This window comes from Lithobates pipiens, unplaced genomic scaffold (assembly GCF_037356315.1).
Source record: "Lithobates pipiens isolate NorthernLeopardFrog02 unplaced genomic scaffold, aLitPip1_a1.2 Scaffold_30, whole genome shotgun sequence".
Classification (NCBI taxonomy): Eukaryota; Metazoa; Chordata; class Amphibia; order Anura; family Ranidae; genus Lithobates; species Lithobates pipiens.
In genome coordinates, this window is record NW_027507791.1 from 61,348,543 (window position 1) to 61,367,548 (window position 19,006).

At 46.8% G+C, this 19,006-nt stretch overlaps 1 protein-coding gene across 1 annotated transcript in view; it reads left to right on the top strand.

The window, feature by feature from the left end:
• The window catches only part of LOC143942909 (SLAM family member 9-like), a 72,966-nt gene that overhangs the window by 31,728 nt on the left and 22,232 nt on the right, over positions 1–19,006 (top strand). The window contains exons 3-4 of the mRNA XM_077464328.1: positions 16,201–16,485; positions 18,529–18,678. Coding sequence (XP_077320454.1) covers positions 16,201–16,485; positions 18,529–18,678 — 435 coding nt within the window. The remainder of the gene's footprint in view (positions 1–16,200; positions 16,486–18,528; positions 18,679–19,006) is intronic.

Below are 19,006 nucleotides of genomic sequence, written 5' to 3' on the forward strand. Positions count from 1 at the left end.
CCTTCCCATCAATTGCAGCCTCACTGTGCCCATCAAATGCAGCCATGTGTGCCCATCATCTGCAGCCACTTGTGCGCATCATATGCTGCAGCCACTGTGCCCATCATATGCAGCCACTGTGCCCATCAAATGCAGCCACTTGTGCCCATCATATTGCAGCCGCTGTGTCCATCAAATGCAGCCACTTGTGCCCATAAAATGCAGCCACTAGTGCTCATAAAATGCAGCCACCTGTGCCCATCATATGCAGCCATCTGTGCCCAGCATATGCAGCCACTTGCCCATCAAACGCAGCCGATGTGCCCATCAAATGCAGCCACTGTGCCCATCAAACACAGCCACTTGTGCCCATCAAACGCAGCCACTTGTGCCCATCATATGCAGCCACTTGTGCCCGTCATATGCAGCCACATGTGCCCATCAAAGCAGCCACCTCTTTCCATCAAACACAGCCACCTGTTTCCATCAAACACAGCCACTTGTGCCCATCAAATGCAGCCATTGTGCCCATCAAATGCAGCCACTTGTGCCCATCAAATGCAGCCACTTGTGCCCATCAAATGCAGCCACTTGTGCCCATCATATGCAGCCACTTTTGCCCATCAAATACAGTCACTTGTGCCCATCAAATGCAGCCATTGTGCCCACCAATATGGATTAATTTCTCCCACTGCTTACAAAACTCTCTTCATCTGGTAAATGTGAAATGTGTAATGACATCATGTATGCTCAATTGTATCATTTAACGTTTGGGTTTGTAGGATTTGTGATTTAAAATTGTGAACTGTTGGCTGAAAACTTTGCAGGTTCCCATCAGGAATAAGGAACAATCTATAATGCAATACATATATGTTTGCCTTATTGAGCTATTCCACAAAAAGTAATAATTTGAAGGAAGAAATGGTGCACCCCCTTTCTATAAAGTGGACTCAAAACAGCCCCTTTTGTCAGTGTGTGTTGGATCTGTTAGGGAGAACTGTGAAGGGATACTGTTGTGGAAATTTGATTGTATAACATTTATGTGAACATTTTATTCTAGGATGTGTGTTTTATAGATTGCCATCTGTCTCCCTGTGTCTGGTTTAATCGAGGAGCACTCTAGCAGAGCGCACTTGGGTTAAATTGAGACCAGTGGTAAAAACGGTCAGTATGAAAACCTTCTCACGGGATTTGAGATGTGTTCTCTGTGTCTGTGGCTATTTGTTGGTTTGTAGGTACCAAGCGCAATGTACTGGGCTTCTTGCCTTCAAATGACTATGCGCATTAGAGAAGCAAAGTCCACATAACGAGATAAACATATTTTCCTGATCATACATCACGGGACACAGGAGCTTCATTACATAGTGGGTTATATAGGCACCTCTGGTGATTGGACACTGGTTGACCCCAATTAAGGAGAATTCCTCCCCTATATAACCCCTCCCATATGGGAGGCACCTCAGTTTTTTCCCCAGTGTCTATGGTGGTTGGTCACGTAAAACTTTAGCTCTGTGCAGGTCCCTGCAGAGGCCTAAGGGCTACAACAAACCGAATCCATACCTCGGGCCGATATTTGACTCCCAAGATGGTATGGTACCCGGGCCTCATCAGCCGAAGAAGCGAGGTTTGGCCTGTAAGTCCTCTCCATTGGAAGACTGGGCTCTGGGAAAACCAGACTTGGTGTACTGTTTACACAGAGCGCACAAAAGTTTCTGGCAGAGTCTTTTACATGGTCCAGATAGGAGGCTCTTCCGAGAAAGAGCCCCAGATAAACCTGAAGGTTGGCTAACACTACCCACCGTGATGGGTGAAGGCTGTAATTTGTCTGGTTCAGCAATTTCTGCGGCGGGGACAGGTAAGGGAAGTTAATCCTATATATTATTATATGATGGATTTCTTCATTGTGAGTAGTTGTATGTCTTACCTGGTTTCCACCACTAGAGGGAGTAAGAGCAGCCTGATGCATACTTACATGCCTTTCAGTACACACGCTCAGTGAAGCCTGGTTCTCCAGCTGTCTCACGTCTCCACTGCAATCCCTGCCACAACAAGGTAACACAGGGGTCCCACGTAGTCTGGGGGTCCCACGCAGCTCCGGTGGAGTTCTCCTCCCCCCCCCCTGGATCCCACGGTCCTCGTGCGTGGGCGCGTTCCCGGCCTAATGGAGGAGGGGGGAGTGTGGTTGTGAGCCGTGCACTTTGGTGTGCACGGCGCTGTACTGCGCAGGCGCCAGGCGGCAGTTTTAAAAAGCCCAGAGCGTCAGGGGGCTGTAAGTGGAGACACAGGAGCTGTGGGCAGTAAGCATCCTTGGGGATTGGATCCAGGCAAACCTTAGACACCTACTCAGCATCAGGTTGTGCAGTTTAAGCATATATATATATTGTGAGACTTTAAGCACAACAGTGATTGCACTTGTACTAGTACCTCTGCTTTGTAGCTTAGGACTATGTCTCCTCGTAAGAGGGTCTCAGGGGGAGGTAGCAAAGGCACTGGTAAATCACCGCCTAGGTCCAGGGATTCTAAAAGTGCCTGTAAGTTACCATCCCCCCCTGCAAGGCTGGAGCCAGCCTCTCAAGACGAGTCAGTGCCCCTGTCAGGTTTTGCAGCCTCTCCTAATGTGTCAGCCCCGGTATACGTCACTGAGGACTCCCTTAGGGCTACTTTGGAGAGTTTTGAAGGGAGAATAATGAATTTTATTTCTGCTTCCCTGAAAGATAGCAGGAAAAGGGGTAGATCCCATCCCTCTGCTGAAATTCCTCTCTCAGATGATTCTTCTGACAATAAGGAGAGATCCCTATCTTGGGAAAGGGATCTTGAGCAGTCGGAAGAATCAGAGGAAGAGGAGAGAGTCCCCTCCTCCCAGGCGCTCAGAAAACAGGTGCAGTATTATACTGAATTGATGCGTACCACATTTAGAATGCCTGCTGCTGAAGTCGCTATGTCCTCTGTTTCTTCCCTGGGAGTCAGGAAAGCCCCACAGACTGCCTATTCCTTTCCAATCCATCCCTTAATGGATGAATTGTTGTATGAGGATTGGGGACATCCCGATAAACTGTTTTCTCCTCCTAAAAGGTTTTCTATGCATTATCCTCTGGAGGAAAGTTTCACCAAGAAGTGGGGGGTCCCATCTGTTGATGCGGCTGTTTCTTGCGTGAATAAAAACCTGACTTGTCCCTTGGATAATGCGCAGGTATTTAAGGATCCAACTGATAAGAAGCTGGAAACCTTATTAAAGTGGGGTACCCCCTAAAAAAAAAAAAAAATTAAAAGTCAGCAGCTACAAATACTGCAGCTGCTGGCTTTTAATAATCGGACACTTACCTGCCCCAGGGTACAGCGATGCGGGGAACGAAGCCCCCCCTCGCTCCCCGCTCCGCTCGCGGCACCGTCATGCATACTGTGGGCACCCGGCTGTGGCTTCACAGCTGGGCACCCACTGCGCATGCGCGAGCGGCGCAGGGCGCCGTGATACGCCGTACAGTCACCTGGGACACATGACAGGTCCCAGGTGAATGTGCGGCGCGAGGGGAAGTGATGTCACCAGCCCGGGCAATGAAGAAGGCAGATTACGAGGGACCCTCTAGCAACCGGTATTTAGAGGTGAGTAAAAAATTTTTTTTTTGCCAATTTTTTTTTTTTTTTTTTTTTTTTACGAATTTTAAGCAGCTTTTAATTTTTTGGTGGCAACACCACTTTAAAAGCCTCCTTTTCCATGACTGGCGCTGTGGTGCAACCTACAGTCGCAGCCGTGGGGTTGTGTCAGTTCCTCAAGGAACAGGTTAAGCAGATGCTTGGGCTCCTTCCAAGTGAGGAAGTAGAAAATTATGCAGAACTGCCTCATATTCTGTGTTTCATGATTGATGCGATTTTGGATTCTGTCCAACAAGTATCACGATTGTCCCTCATGTTGGTACACATGCGAAGGGCCCTATGGCTAAAGAATTGGGCAGCTGAGCTGTCATGCAAGAAGCATTTGATTGGGTTCCCGTTTAAAGGGGAACGTTTGTTTGGAGAAGAATTAGACAAATTCGTCCAAAAAATTTCAGGGGGTAAATCTACTCTCCTTCCAGTCAGAAGGAGCAAGCGTCCTTCATTCAGGCGTGCTCTCTCTCCCGGAGCATCAAGCTCTAAGCAGTGGCGATGGCCTTCTCAACCCTCCTCTACAGGAAAGGCTCAAGGCCGAACCCAGGGACAGAAAAAGACTTGGGGGCGAAAGCCTGCCAAGCAGAGCCCAAAAGCTTCCCTGTGAAGGGGTGCCCCCGCTCGGCCGAGTGGGGGGAAGGCTCCTGCGATTTGCAGGAGCCTGGCGGGAAGAGATCCGGGACAAGTGGGTGATCTCTTCGGTATCTCTGGGCTACAGGCTAGGGTTTCAGGAGATTCCACCTTCTCGTTTTCTAAGGTCAAGGATCCCCAGGGATCCAGTAAAGCAAAAAAACGCTACTTCTGGCCTTAGATCACTTACTATCCCAGGGGGTGATAGTAGAAGTGGACCCAAAAGAACCGGGTTCAGGGTTTTACTCAAATCTCTTCACCGTTCCAAAGCCAAATGGAAGTGTCAGACCTATCCTAGATCTGAAGGATCTGAACCGGTTTTTACGCATCCGGTCCTTCCGAATGCAGTCAATCTGCACTGTGGTCTCCTCCCTGCAAGGGGGAGAATTAATGGCATCAATAGATATCAAAGATGCGTATCTCCATGTGTTTTCAATTTGTGGCCTTGCCGTTCGGGCTTGCTACGGCCCCTCGAGTTTTCACAAAGATTCTGGACCCTCTCTTAGCAAACCTAAGAGCTCAGGGTATAGCCGTCATGGCTTATCTAGACAATTTGCTTCTCATGGAGAAAACAGCAGCGTTCCTGAACCACAGCGTCACCAGAACGCTAGAACACCTGGAACGCCTAGGTTGGATCATAAACCTAGAAAAGTCGTCCCTACAGCCTGCCACCAGGTTGGAATACCTGGGCATGATTATCGACACCGCTCAGGGCAAGGTGTTTCTTCCAAGGCCAAAGGCCTTGGCCATTGGGGATCTGGTGCGCCTAATTCTGGGCAGGAGATCTTCCCCCATTCGGTTGTGCATGAGACTGTTAGGGAAAATGGTCGCCTCCTTCGAGGCCGTCCCATTCGCCCAGTTCCACTCAAGGCCTCTGCAAAGATGCATCCTTGCGGCTTGGAACAGGAAGCCCCAAGCCTTGGATCTTCCTATGCGTCTATCCCCAGGGACACGCAAGAGTCTCGTCTGGTGGTTACAAACCAAGAATTTGCTGAAGGGCAAAACTTTTCTTCCTCTTCCATGGAAGATTATCACAACAGATGCCAGCCTGACAGGCTGGGGAGCAGTATTGGGGGAGACGTGCTCGCAGGGGAAATGGTCTGCGATCGAGAAGCTATTGCCCATAAATATCTTGGAAATCCAGGCAGTTTATATGGCTATCATAAAGTGGTCTTACAGACTACAAGGTCTCCCGGTTCGGGTTCAGTCCGACAATGCCACAGCAGTGGCTTATATCAATCACCAGGGCAGTACCAGGAGTCTGGTGGCCCAAAAATAGGTCAATCACATACTTGTCTGGGCAGAAAAGCATGTTCCGTGTCTTTCTGCAGTCTTCATTCCAGGAGTGGAAAATTGGCAGGCGGATTTTCTGAGCCGCCAGCAGTTGTGTCCAGGAGAATTGGCTCTGCACCCCGACGTGTTTCGGAACATATGTCACAGGTAGGGTACTCCTGACGTAGATCTGTTTGCATCCAGGTTCAACAGGAAACTGGACAATTTTGTGTCAATGACAAGAGATACACTTGCTCAGGGGTCAGATGCTCTGACAGTTCCCTGGGATCAGTACAATCTGATCTATGCCTTCCCCCTGAGCCCGCTTCTGTCGCGGTTCCTTGGAAGAGTCAAGAGGGAGACAAAGTTGGTCCTTTTGGTGGCCCCGGCTTGGCCCAGGCAACCATGGTACGCGGAGATAATGAAGTTGGCAGTAGGCAGGCCATGGATCCTCCCTCTCCGGCGAGATCTGCTCTCACAGGGTCCAATCTACCATCCTGCTTTACGCAGTGTGAATTTGATGGTTTGGCTGCTGAGACCCACATTCTGAGAGACCGTGGGCTTTCGGGGGCCAGTCCTTTCTACTCTGGTCAATGCCAGAAAGTCGCCCCCAGGCTTATTTATTACAAAATCTGGAGGGCATATGTTTCCTGGTGTGAACTCAGGAAATGGCATCCTAGAAAGTATGTCATTAGCAGAATCTTGGCCTTTCTCCAGTCGGGCCTAGAAATGAATTTAGCCATAAGCACTATCAAGGTGCAGATTTCGGCCCTGTCAGTGTTTTTTCAAAAGCCACTTGTATCGCATTCCCTGGTGCGGGCTTTTATCCAGGGGGCCATGCGGATAAGACCGCCAGTCAAACCTCCGGTATGCCCTTGGGATCTGAATTTGGTTCTCTCGGCTTTGCAGGAGCAACCATTTGAACCTTTGCATCTGGCTTCATTAGTTCTCCTGACTAAAAAATTGGTCTTCTTGGTAGCCATATGCACGGCTAGAAGAGTATCAGAGCTAGCAGCTCTTTCCAGCAAGGAGCCGTATCTAATTATTCATAAGGACCGGGTGGTCATGCGTCCCAACAGGTCCTTTCTACCTAAGGTGGTTTCGGTATTCCATTTGAATCAAGACGTAATCCTACCATCCTTTTTTCCGGACCCACAGTCCACAGAAGAAGAATCTTTGCACACTTTGGATATGGTTAGAGCAATCAGTATTTATCTTCAAGCAACTGCTCAGATAAGAAAAACTGATTGCTTATTTATTTTGCTAGTAGGCCCTAGGAAGGGCCAGGCGGCGTCAAATTCCACTCTCTCAAGGTGGATTAGACAGGTTATTTCTCAGGCCTATAGTGTAAAGGGGAAGATTCCTCCTTTTCAAGTGAAAGCGCACTCTACTAGGGCTGTAAGTGCTTCTTGGGCAGTGCATCACCAGGCCTCCCTGGCTCAGATCTGTAAGGCTGCAACTTGGTCATCAGTCCACACATTCACCAGATTCTATCAGGTGGATGTCAGAGGGCAAGAGGATATCGCCTTTGGGCGCAGTGTACTGCAGGCTGCAGTTTAGGTCCTCCGATCCATGACGGTCTATAATTATGATCTGTGTCTCCCTCCCCTCAATCTGAGCATTGTTATGGGACATCCCACTATGTAATGAAGCTCCTGTGTCCCGTGATGTATGATCAAGAAAATGGGATTTTTATATACAGCTTACCTGTAAAATCCTTTTCTTGAGAGTACATCACGGGACACAGGGCTCCCGCCCCTCTTGGGTTTTTACGTGGTTTCTTATTGCTTTGCTACAAAACTGAGGTGCCTCCCATATGGGAGATGTTATATAGGGGAGGAATTCTCCTTAATTGGGGTCAACCAGTGTCCAATCACCAGGGGTGCCTATATAACCCACTTTGTAATAAAGCTCCTGTGTCCCGTGATGTACTCTCAAGAAAAGGATTTTACAGGTAAGCTGTATATAAAAATCCCATTATTTTATCTCTGTGTGGCTACGTTATCCCTTTTGGATACATATCTGCTTTAATAAGAGGACATTGGTATCTGCTTCGTTAATATACTTGTACCGTATATTGACAACACCAGTAGCAATGTCCCCAGAGATTGTCTCAAGCCTGTAAGAACCAGTAGAATGAGCTTACTAGATACTGTTTACTTTGAAACAGTATTGGCTGGGCTGCATGCTGACTAAAAGGGGGTGTGTGCACTTCCTCTTGTGAGTGCCCTCCCCTTTAATGTATGTCATTTCCTGTGATGTCATTTTTTATACTGTGGAAGTGCTTGCCTGTTGTGGGCAATCACTTCCTGTTTGTCATTCTTTTGTGTCCAATGAATTAAAAGCCCAAGGGTCTGAGCCCCAAGGACAGATGCTGACCGATTGGAGAATGTAAGAATGCTTGCGATGTCTCTTTAATGGGGAACTAGAGGGGCCTAGTGGAGGAGCAGCCAGGCTGAGTTGAGGATGTAGGAATGCGGGTGATGTCTGAATACTTGGATGAGTGGGTTGGAAGGTAAGCTAAAGTATTATATCATTAAGACGGAGATGTTATTAATAAGGGAAACAGGAGATTTGGCTGTGTGGTCTGCGTACGGCCAAAATTTCCAGGACAATACATATCCACCATGGTAGTGCCCAGCTTTCCATGCCTTTTAGCAATAGCTTACTTATCAGCCCTACAAATGGCCAGTACTGATTAACACGATTCACCACCCATAAACTTCAATGGGGTCCACCGCAAAATTAGCAAACTTCTAAAATGTTCACAGACCAAACCAATTCAGACATGCTAATCCAAAGCCTCATGTATTTGTATGTGTGCCAACACCATGAATATGGGGGATAACACTGACTGCAAAGTTTTAAATCAGTACCTTGTTGTTATGCAACCTAGTTGGTAAAATATTTTGTTATACTGAATTTGTTAAAACTTTTATTTGCTTGTTGGCCATATGGTAGAAAGCAGTGCTCCGGAAACCCGTTGCTGAACATACAGCAAAATTCCTAATGCCGTGTAGACACGGCTGGACTTTGACAGCAAAGGTCCGACAGAACAAATCCGTCTGACAATTCGACCTTGTGTGGGCTTCATCGGACCTTTGCTGTAGAAAAATCAGACGGACTTTAGATTTAGAACATGTTTAAAATCTTTCAGATGGACTCGAGTCCGGTTGAAAAATCCGCTTGTCTGTATGCTAGTCCAACGGATGAAAACCAACGTTAGGGCAGCTATTGGCTACTGACTATGAACTTCCTTATTATAGTCCGGCGTACGTCATCACGGTCAAATCCATCGGACTTTGGTGTGATTGTGTGTGGCAAAGTCCGTTTGGTCGGAAAGTCTGTCGGAACTCCGCCGAAAGTCCATCAGGAAGACCGTCAGACCTAGTCTACCGGAAAGTCCGGTCGTGTGTACACAGCATTAATGGCTATTTGCGTGATATTTACTGAAGGGAAGAATCAGCCTATCAGCGGCGTCCCTTGGGTTCTGATACTATCCTTCAGCTGAGGCAATGCAAGCTAATTCCTAGCCACCTTGTGATGTAACCATCTATTGCATCTGGAACAAAGGTGTTATGTTTTATTTTAGCTTTTGTGACCAAGTGAATGTGTGCTTTGGCTATGAAGGGACGAAGCAAAGCTTCACTTTACTGTAAAACCAAAGAACAGCACAAACATTGAGCTTACACGGGGCTGAGAGTGCTCTCCCTATCCCCAATCGGGGCATCTCTGGTTGTCTATATGTAGCACCCTCCTAGGTTTCAGCAGTTGCTAGGTAAATTCAGTTTAGCTCCCCTGCAATCAGAGGAGCAGGGGTTTATCATTTATGGCTGCTCAGGGTTTCACAGACTGCTGCTCTGATACTTCTCCTTGTCTTCTAGAGATTTCTAGAGTATAGTGGGAGGGAGGGCAGAGGCTACAGCCTAAATATTTATGGAACTTCAGCCAATCCCTGGGGAGGTGTGCCCAGAAGGTGTGGAAGTACCCATAAATATTCTGAGGCCTGATCAGCAGGGTAAGCTTGCATTATGTGGGTCTAGGGCAGTGTTCCAAAGTCCAGCCTGCTGCAGGAGACCCCTGTTAAGGGGCCTTGCCCACCTGAGCAGAAGACAGGGGAAAAAGCCAGCCTGAAAACACAGAGGTCTCAGCTAGGCCTATGTCACGTACCTGGTGATGGAGTCTGATATGCAGAGGGAGGCCTCTTTTACACCTCTGATAGAGAAAAGAGGAGGCATGGGAGTGCAGATTCGCACATGTGCCTGGCAGAGTTTCTAGCAGAAGAGCTGGCCCAGAACTGATGGTGGAGCTGGAATAGACCCTGGAACAGCTGTCAAGCTAGAGACTGGAGCTCAGGTAGGTGCAGGCAGGCAGGCTGGAAGCACAGGTACACAAGTCCAGAGCAGGTGTGTTACAGGAGCAGAGTCAGGTTGTAAGAGTCCAGGGCTTACTACGCATGCACCAATGGCGCGTTACCGCAAGAAGAAATCCTTGCCAACTGAGCACGTGCCAAAGACACCTCAGTTCGCCAACCCGCACCTGCGCAGAAGACTTGATGGAAAAAGGCGGGAAAATGCCCAGGAGGCGCACAGGAAGTGACCTCAACCTGATGGAAAAAGGCGGGAAAATACCCAGGAGGCGCACAGGAAGTGACCTGAGTCTGGACTTGTTGTGACCTGGAAACCTATTTGACTACTCTTGTTTGCTGCTTGCCATTTGACCTCGGATTTGTACTTTGACCATTCTACTTCTTTGTCCCTTTTGTACTGAGCTGCCAGATTGGAACCGACCCCAGCTTGGATCTCAACCATAATTCTCCTGATTAACCCTTATCCTTCATTGCCAAACTGGACTTGAACTCGGCTCGGATCTTGGACTAAGGCTTGCACAGTGCTCTGCACCCCTGGAACCCGTGCCACTCAGTGTCCACCAAGCCTCTCAATCTTCAGAGGCTTCAAGGACCCAAGGTGCAAGGGAGGCCTTCCCTCTACTTCAGTCTCACATCAGGTATGTGGGTCTCGTGACAGAATAATCCAGCCATGTCTGAGACTGAGGGGGCTGCTTCCACCTTCCAGGCCCTGTGCCAACAAATGGCCTCTGTGTCTCAGGCCCTGACCTCCATACAAGGGGGGTACTTTCAACTGGAAGGTCGGCTGACTGCAACAGCCAATACATCAGTTCAAAGCCCTGCGGATGCATCTGTTATGGCTATGCAGCAGCTCATCTCTACTCCAGCTCCTGAACCATGAATTTCTATGCCAAAATGCTGTCCAGGCTTTCAGGAATGCCTGTCGGCTATACTTTACCTTACAGCAGGGGTCTCAAACTGGCAGCCCTCCAGCTGTTGCAAAACGACAAGTCCCATGAGGCATTGCAAGGCTGACAGTTAAAAACATGACTCCCACAGGCAGAGGCATGATGGGACTTGTAGTTTTGCAACACCTGGAGGGCCACCAGTTTGAGACCCCTGCCTTACAGCCTAGGACCTTCTCTTCAGAGGATACAAAGGTCAGGTTTGTAGAAGCCTTACTTACAGAAGAATCTCAGGCATGGACTCATCAGCTATTGGAAAGGGAGAGTCCTATACTCCACTCACTGTCTTCTTTCTTCGATGCCATGGCAATACTCTATGATGACACACAATGAACCACCACGGCTAAAACAGTGTTGACCTCACTACAACAGGGGAAATGCCTTGTTGAGAATGACATCCTTGTTTTTGTCACCTTCCCTTGAAACACATCGCACCCACATGCGAAAAGTCCTTTTTCGCCTCTGAGCCCATAAACTCTACGCCAAGCTTGAAAAATGTGAGTTCTAGAAAGATACCATACAATTCCTTGGCCTCGTTATTTCGACTTCTGGCATATCCATGGACCCCCAGAAGGTAACTGCATTTCTTGAATGGCCAGTACCCTCGGACCGTAAGAGAGTCCAGAGGTTCGTGGGATTCACCAATTTTTATAGAAAAGGCTTCTCGTCAATAATTTCACCTATCACACAACTCACCAAGCAAAACAGCCATTTTCTATGGTTCCCCTCAGCACAAACGGCTTTCGACAAATTCGAAAAAGCAATTCACCTCTGCCCCGGTCCTTCATCATCACGACCCAGCCCTGCCTTACGTCTTGGAGGTCAGAGGTTACAGTTGGGGCAGTCCTTTCTCAGCGCCACAAAACAACAGCCATGTTGCATCCTGTTGCCTTCTTTTCCAGGAAGTTGTCATCAACCGAAAAGAACTATGATGTAGGGGACGGGAACTCATTGCTATAAAATTAGCCCTGGAAGAATGGCGATATCTATTGGAAGGAGCCTGGCACCCTATTCAGAAGAGCAAAGAATAGACACAGGGTGGTACACCCTTTCTATGGTATCTATTAAGAGTGAGGCAGAGGTGTGCAATTCTGGATCCTTGCCCTGAGCACTGGATGACCCATCCTGGTATTGGCAGAACCCATGTATGCAAAAAACAAATATGATTATCCTGTGCACATACAGTATATTGTATAATTGGGAATTAGAACCCTTTCACATTATAGCGTGGGTCGTATCAGCTTTACCGTAGTTTTGGCTGCACTTTTTGGCCACTAGCAGGGCGCTTTTAGCCTCTCTAGCAGCCGAGGAACGGGTTTAAAGTGCCCGCAAAGCGTTGCTTCGGCAGCACTTCCCATTGATTTCAATGGACAGGGGTGGTGAAGGAGCAGTGTATACATCTCTCCCTCACCGCCCCAAAGACGTTGCTTACGGTCCTGCAAGTGCACCGCTCCAGTGTGAAAGCACTCCAGACTTTCACACTAGGGAGGCCTGAGAGGCGCTTTTTAGGTGCTTTACAGATGCTATTTTTAGAGCTAAAGCGCCTGAAAAGCGCCTTCAGTGTGAAAGGGGTCTTACTCCTAAACCATTTGCCAACCGCCTACCACAGATATATTGCAGCAGAGCAGTCCTCCTGTGCCAGATCACATACATGTATGTGGTCCATCTCTTCTGGGAAGGGGGCGCACATGCGTCCGCCCGCCACCTGGCTCTGCTGGTAATTTCTACAGCACATGCTGATCAGTGGCTCCTGGCTAATGATTTATGGCTAGAACCCGCTGATGGACTGAGCGAAACACAGAAAAGTGCCCTGTGTTGGTAAACAACACAGGGCTCTCTACATACATCAATGATGTGCATTTTTTTTTCTCCCTGCAAAGTAGAGAGTAGGGATGGGCCGAACAGCGTGGGATCCCCAGGCCCCCCCCCCCCCTCCAGTGCATACCAGGCCCTTCAGGTCCAGTGAGGATTTCAAGGGGAAACCCACATCAAAGTTTAAAAAAAATTGGCATGTGCCCCCCCCCAAAACCTATACTGGACCCTTATTCAAGCATGCAGCCTGGAGGTCAGGATGGGGGGGGACAAATAAGTGCCCCAACCCCCCCTCCTGCCCCTCCATGTGAATGGGTATCCATTCACCAAAAAAGTGTCAACAAGTAAAAACCATAAGACAGTTTTTGACAAATCCTTTATAAAAAAAAAAGTGTCCCGCGATGTACATCCACCAATCACGCTGCCCAACAAACCCCCAAAAATAGCAAAAATGTGAAAAACGCTCCACCTCTATAAGAGGCCGCCCGTCATATGCGATGTTTTCACGTTGACAGCTCTTAGATAGGCAAGGGCAGGGCCATCCGATTACATCACCCAGTGACCCCACCCACTTCTGACGCCACGTGACGAAGGGCCTGGTATGGACTAGGGGGATCCCATGCCATTTTTTACATTTTCTTTTAAATCTACAGTGGTGTGAAAAAGTGTTTGCCCCCTTCCTCATTTCCTGTTCCTTTGCATGTTTGTCACACTTAAGTGTTTCGGAACATCAAACCAATTTAAACAATAGTCAAGGACAACACAAGTAAACACAAAATGCAATTTGTAAATGAAGGTGTTTATTATTAAAGGTGAAAAAAAATCCAAACCATCATGGCCCTGTGTGAAAAAGTGATTGCCCCCTAAACCTAATAACTGGTTGGGCCACCCTTAGCAGCAACAACTGCAACCAAGCGTTTGCGATAACGTGCAATGAGGCTTTTACAGCGTCCTGGAGGAATTTTGGCCCACTCATCTTTGCAGAATTGTCCTAATTCAGTTACATTAGAGGGTTTTCGAGCATGAACGGCCTTTTTAAGGTCATACCACAACATCTCAATAGGATTCAGGTCAGGACTTTGGCTAGGCCACTCCAAAGTCTTCATTTTGTTTTTCTTCAGCCATTCGGTGGTGGACTTACTGGTGTGTTTAGGATCATTGTCCTGCTGCAGAACCCAAGTTCGTTTCAGCTTCAGTACACGAACAGATGGTCGGACATTCTCCTTCAGGATCTCTTGGTAGACAACAGAATTCATAGTTCCTTTTATCACGGCAAGTCTTCCAGGTCCTGAAGCAGCAAAACAGCCCCAGACCATCACACTACCACCACCATATTTTACTGTTGGTATAATGTTCTTTTTATGAAATGCAGTGTTCTTTCTACGCCAGATATACTTGGACACACACCTTCCAAAGAGTTCCACTTTTGTCTCATCGGTCCACAGAATGTTGTCCCAAAAGTCTTGGGGATCATCAAGATGTGTTGTGGAGAAATTGAGACGAGCTTTGATGTTCTTTTTGCTCAGCAGTGGTTTTCTCCTTGGAACTCTGCCATGCAGGCCATTTTTGCCCAGTCTTTTCCTGATGGTGGAGGCATGAACGCTGACCTTAACTGAGGCAAGTGAGGCCTGCAGTTACTTGGACGTTGTTGTGGGGTCTTTTGTGACCTCTTGGATGAGTCGTCGCTGCGCTCTTGGGGTAATTTTGGGCGGCCGGCCACTCCTGGGAAGGTTCACCACTGTTCCATGTCTTCGCCATTTGTGGATAATGGCTCTCACTGTGGTTCGCTGGAATCCCAAAGCTTTGGAAATGGCTTTATAACCCTTTCCAGACTGATAGATCTCAATTACTTTCTTTCTCAATTGTTCCTGAATTTCTTTGGGTCTCGGCATGATGTGTAGCTTTTAAGGATCTTCTGGTGGACCTTAATGTGTCAAGCAGCTCCTATTTAAGTGATGCCTTGATTGTGAACAGGTGTGGCAATAATCAGGCCTGGGTGTGGCTAGAGAAATTGAACTCAGGTGTGGACAACCACAGTTATAGTATGTTTTAACAAGGGGGGCAATCACTTTTTCACACAGGGCCATGATGGTTTGGATTTTTTTCACCTTTAATAATAAACACCTTCATTTACAAATTGCATTTTGTGTTTACTTGTGTTGTCCTTGACTATTGTTTAAATTGGTTGGATGTTCCGAAACACTTAAGTGTGACAAACATGCAAAGGAACAGGAAATGAGGAAGGGGGCAAACACTTTTTCACACCACTGTACAGTGGAGGAGTGAGTATGTCAACCCTAATGCAGCGTACACATGACCGGACTTTGACGGACTAGGTCAGACGATCTTCCCGACTGACTTTTGGCGGAGTTCCAACTGACTTTTCGAACGAACGGCTTGGCCACACACAAGCACACGAAAGTCCGACGGATTCGAACGTGATGACGTATGACTAGACTAGAATAAGGAAGTTCATAGCCAGTAGCCAATAGTTGCCCTAGCGTCAGTTTTCGTACGTCGGACTAGCATACAGACGAACGGATTTTTCGACCAGACTCGAGTCCGTCGGAAAGATTTGAAACATGTTTTATTTCTAGGTCCGTCTGAATTTTTGGGAAAAAAAGTCTGCTGGAGCCCATACACGATTGTAATACCCAACTGATTCATTCCGTCGGACCTAGTCCGTCGAAAAGTCCGGTCGTTTGTACACGGCATTAGACAGGATGTGTGTTACAGGTTAGATCTCCAGGTAAAAAGAAAAAGAAAAAAAAACAATGCAGCCAACAAATCTAAGGACTGGAAATCTGAAATATTATTTTTTATTTTTTTTTGGGCGGGAGACTTAGGCCGCGTACACACGGGCGGATTGTCTGTCCAACTTAGTCCGCTGAACCGTGTTTCAGCGGACAATCCGCTCGTGTGTGGGCTTCAGCGGACTTTTTCAGCGGACAGTCCGACGGACTTTGTCTTTCGGAATTTCCGTAATTTTGTCCGCTGAAACTTGGTTTTGTCCGTCCAAACTTGGTTTCAGCGGACAGTCCGCTCGTGTGTAGGCAAGTTGGACGGACTAAGTATGGCGCATGCTCAGAAAGGGTTTACACGGCCGAAGGTTGCATTGCAGTGTATTGGACGTCGTTTTTCTAGTCCCGTCGTACGTGCTGTACACGTCATCGCGCACGTTTTCAGCGGACTGTCTGTTCATCGTGTGTGGTCAAGTCCGTTCATTCAAAAGTTGAACGGACTGTCTGTCGGATTGTCTGACGGACTTAGTTGGGCGGACAATCCGCCCGTGTGTACGCGGCCTCAGATATGCTTTAAGAGATATCTTTAAAGAGACTTGTCTCTTTTCTTCCCCCTCTCTTTTAGCATTTCCAGGGATTTGAGACTGTGTCTGATCTGGAAATGTTCAATCATCAATATTTATATGCTTTAAGTTGATATTTTTTAAGTATGTCTAAAAAGCAGGATATGGCAATACATTTGAGAGCCTATTGAATATTTTCACTTTGTTTCCTAATATTGCTGTTTAACGCATATTCTTTCATTGTGCAGAACCGGTTCCTGCTCCATCTATAAGGATTGACGATAAAAACTATACCAGTGACAAATGTAATTTTACTCTTCATTGCGGTGTCCAAGAAAACACAACATCCCTGTCATATACATGGGAATATAGACACAACAGCTCAGACAATTTTAAGCTGTATAATAGCACTAGTGCCACAATCCAGATATCTCTGCAGCCAGGATCTTCAGACATAGAGGTCCTGTGTACTGTACGGAACCCTGCTAACCAGAAGAATGTTTCTCGTACATTAAAATCATGTCAACGCAAAGGTGAGATTTGATTACTGTGCCTGCGCCCACTCCACCTGTCCAGTGTACCTGTTACCTCACTCCCAGTAACAGAATCCCGCCCGGGCACCCAGCGCAGACCTCATGCATGCTCATTAACTCCTTCCTTCCCATACCTCGTGACCAGGTCATAGATCTCCATAGCATGGGTTTGGATCCAGTTGCTACTGAACACCAACACCGCTAGGGAGGGAGACAGACAATGACCCCCAAGCTACTGGAGGATCTGTCACCTTGCCAGATACCATGCTTAACGACTGGTTGCTTGGTGTCTTGAACTTGTGTTTTCATTTTCTTTCTACGTTTTCCAAAAACTTGTGGAAAAAAAATGACATGTTCAAAAGACTCATTATGCCTCATAGAATATACATTGGGGCGTTTACTTTCTAAAATGGGGTTATTTTTTGGGCGTCTCCATTATCCTGGTGCTCCAAGGCCTTCAAAAGTGTAAGAAGTAGTCAAGAAATGAAATGTCTAATTTATGTATCTAGAACACCTGATGGTGCTCCTTGCATGTTGGGCCTCTGTATGTGGCCAAGCTGTGTAAAAGTCTCACACATGTGGCATTGCCATTGCCACTTGGGAGGAGTAGTAGAATGTGTTTTGGGGTGTAGTTGCAAGTATGCATATGCTGTGTGTGAGAAATAACCTGTTAATATGACAATTTTGTGGGGGAAAAAAAAAATCTTAATTTTTCAAAGAATTGTGGGAAAAAATTACAACTTCAAAAAACTCACCATGCCTCTGACTAAATACGTTGAAATGTCTACTTTCCAAAAAGGGGTTATTTAGGGGAAAAAATAAAAAAAACAGGTGATTAAATACTACCAAAAGCTGTATTTGTGTGGGAAAAAAATAAATAAACAATTCTTATTGGTACAGTTTTGCATGACTGAGTAATTGTCATTCAAAATGTGAGAGCACTGAAAGCTGAAAATTGGTCTGGTTAGGAAGGGGGTTTACGGTAAGTGCCCAGTGGGTAAGTGGTTAATACAGTTAATGCATTAAGATAAAAAAAAAACCTTTAACCTTTGAACCACTTTAAAGCCCAACTTCAGGCGAAAATGAAACGTAAATAGTGCATCAAATTATGCATCAATTACCATTCTCCTTAAACTTATTTCCACATACCTCTTCCTAAGAAATTGATCAAAGTCACAATTTCCTTTATGGGCCAAGCTAATTTCTTGCCCTGTAGACCAGGAATATGTTTCCACTTGTCATCTTCTTGGGCACAACCTCCCCACTTGTTCTTCTGCCCTTGGAGCCTATGGGAGAGGAGCCAACTCTCCGCCAATAAGCGTCACGGGTAGGAGACAAGGTTGTAAGTAGGAGGGGCATGAGTCCGTTACATCACAAACCTGTTATTGTATACACCCATGAGGGCCACCAAAGGTGTACAGAGTAAAGCCCCGTACATATGGGTCGAATGCCGGGCGACATCATCCGGTTCAATAAAAACAGGCCGACATTCTGCCTATGTGTATGGCAGGCAGTCCAACAGCTTCTGTCGGACGAGCATACTGGAGAACCTGCAGCCGTCCGGCTCCCGATTAGCACTCTCTGCCACCAGCTCAGAGTGGGAGATCACTGGACTAACGTCGAATCATAGTACAGCTGCTCCAACCGGGTTGAATGAGAAAAAACATACAGTGTTAGTGCGTACAGAGCTGTATCTTGGCCTAGGCCAACAAGGCCCAGCCCTAGGATGGCACTTTTCAGGGGGGGGCAGCAAAAAAGCCACCCCCTGCATAAAAAGTAATCTCCTCCTCCCGAATCCCGACACCCGCACGAAAACAGTCCCCAGAGGCTGGCGGCTTGCACGACATTTTTTCTGTAGTGCCGGTGTAAAGGGGCGGACTTGGCCGGGGGCAGGGACTGGCACCCCCATAAATTGTCCGGTGACTGGCCAGACCGGCCACACTTAATGCAACTGACAGAGCCTAATGCTCAACCTACCCTCCTCAACGGCACCTTGGGAGGAAGTTGAGATATATATGATTTATATTTTCTCTATTTGTTTAGTTACAGAAAGTCATCATATTCGGCACCACTGGTTTGTAGTCGGTGCGATGTTGTTTTTCGTTGGTGTTGCATATATAATACTTTGTAAAACAAAACAACTTAAAAAAAGTATCGAGGAAACAGATGGAGTCATATCACTGGGAAAGAACTGTAAGTACACTCAGGAATGTACTTGAAATGTTACAGGAGGTTCAGCCTGATTAAAATTGCTCTATTAGTTCCGTCTGATCTGTTCACTGTCTGTTCTGTTCACCGTCTGATCTGTTCACCGTCTGATCTGTTCACCGTCTGAACTATTCATTGTTAGTCTTTCTACTCTATTCTTTTTGTATTGCTTGTACTATTCTATTCTTTTCTATTATATTATTTTATGTTCTAATCTATTACAATTAAAATTTATTATATATAAAATTAGAATTTTGGAAGATTGTTATATTCCTTGTATTCTATTGTTTTTCTTTCTTTTTTTTATATATTC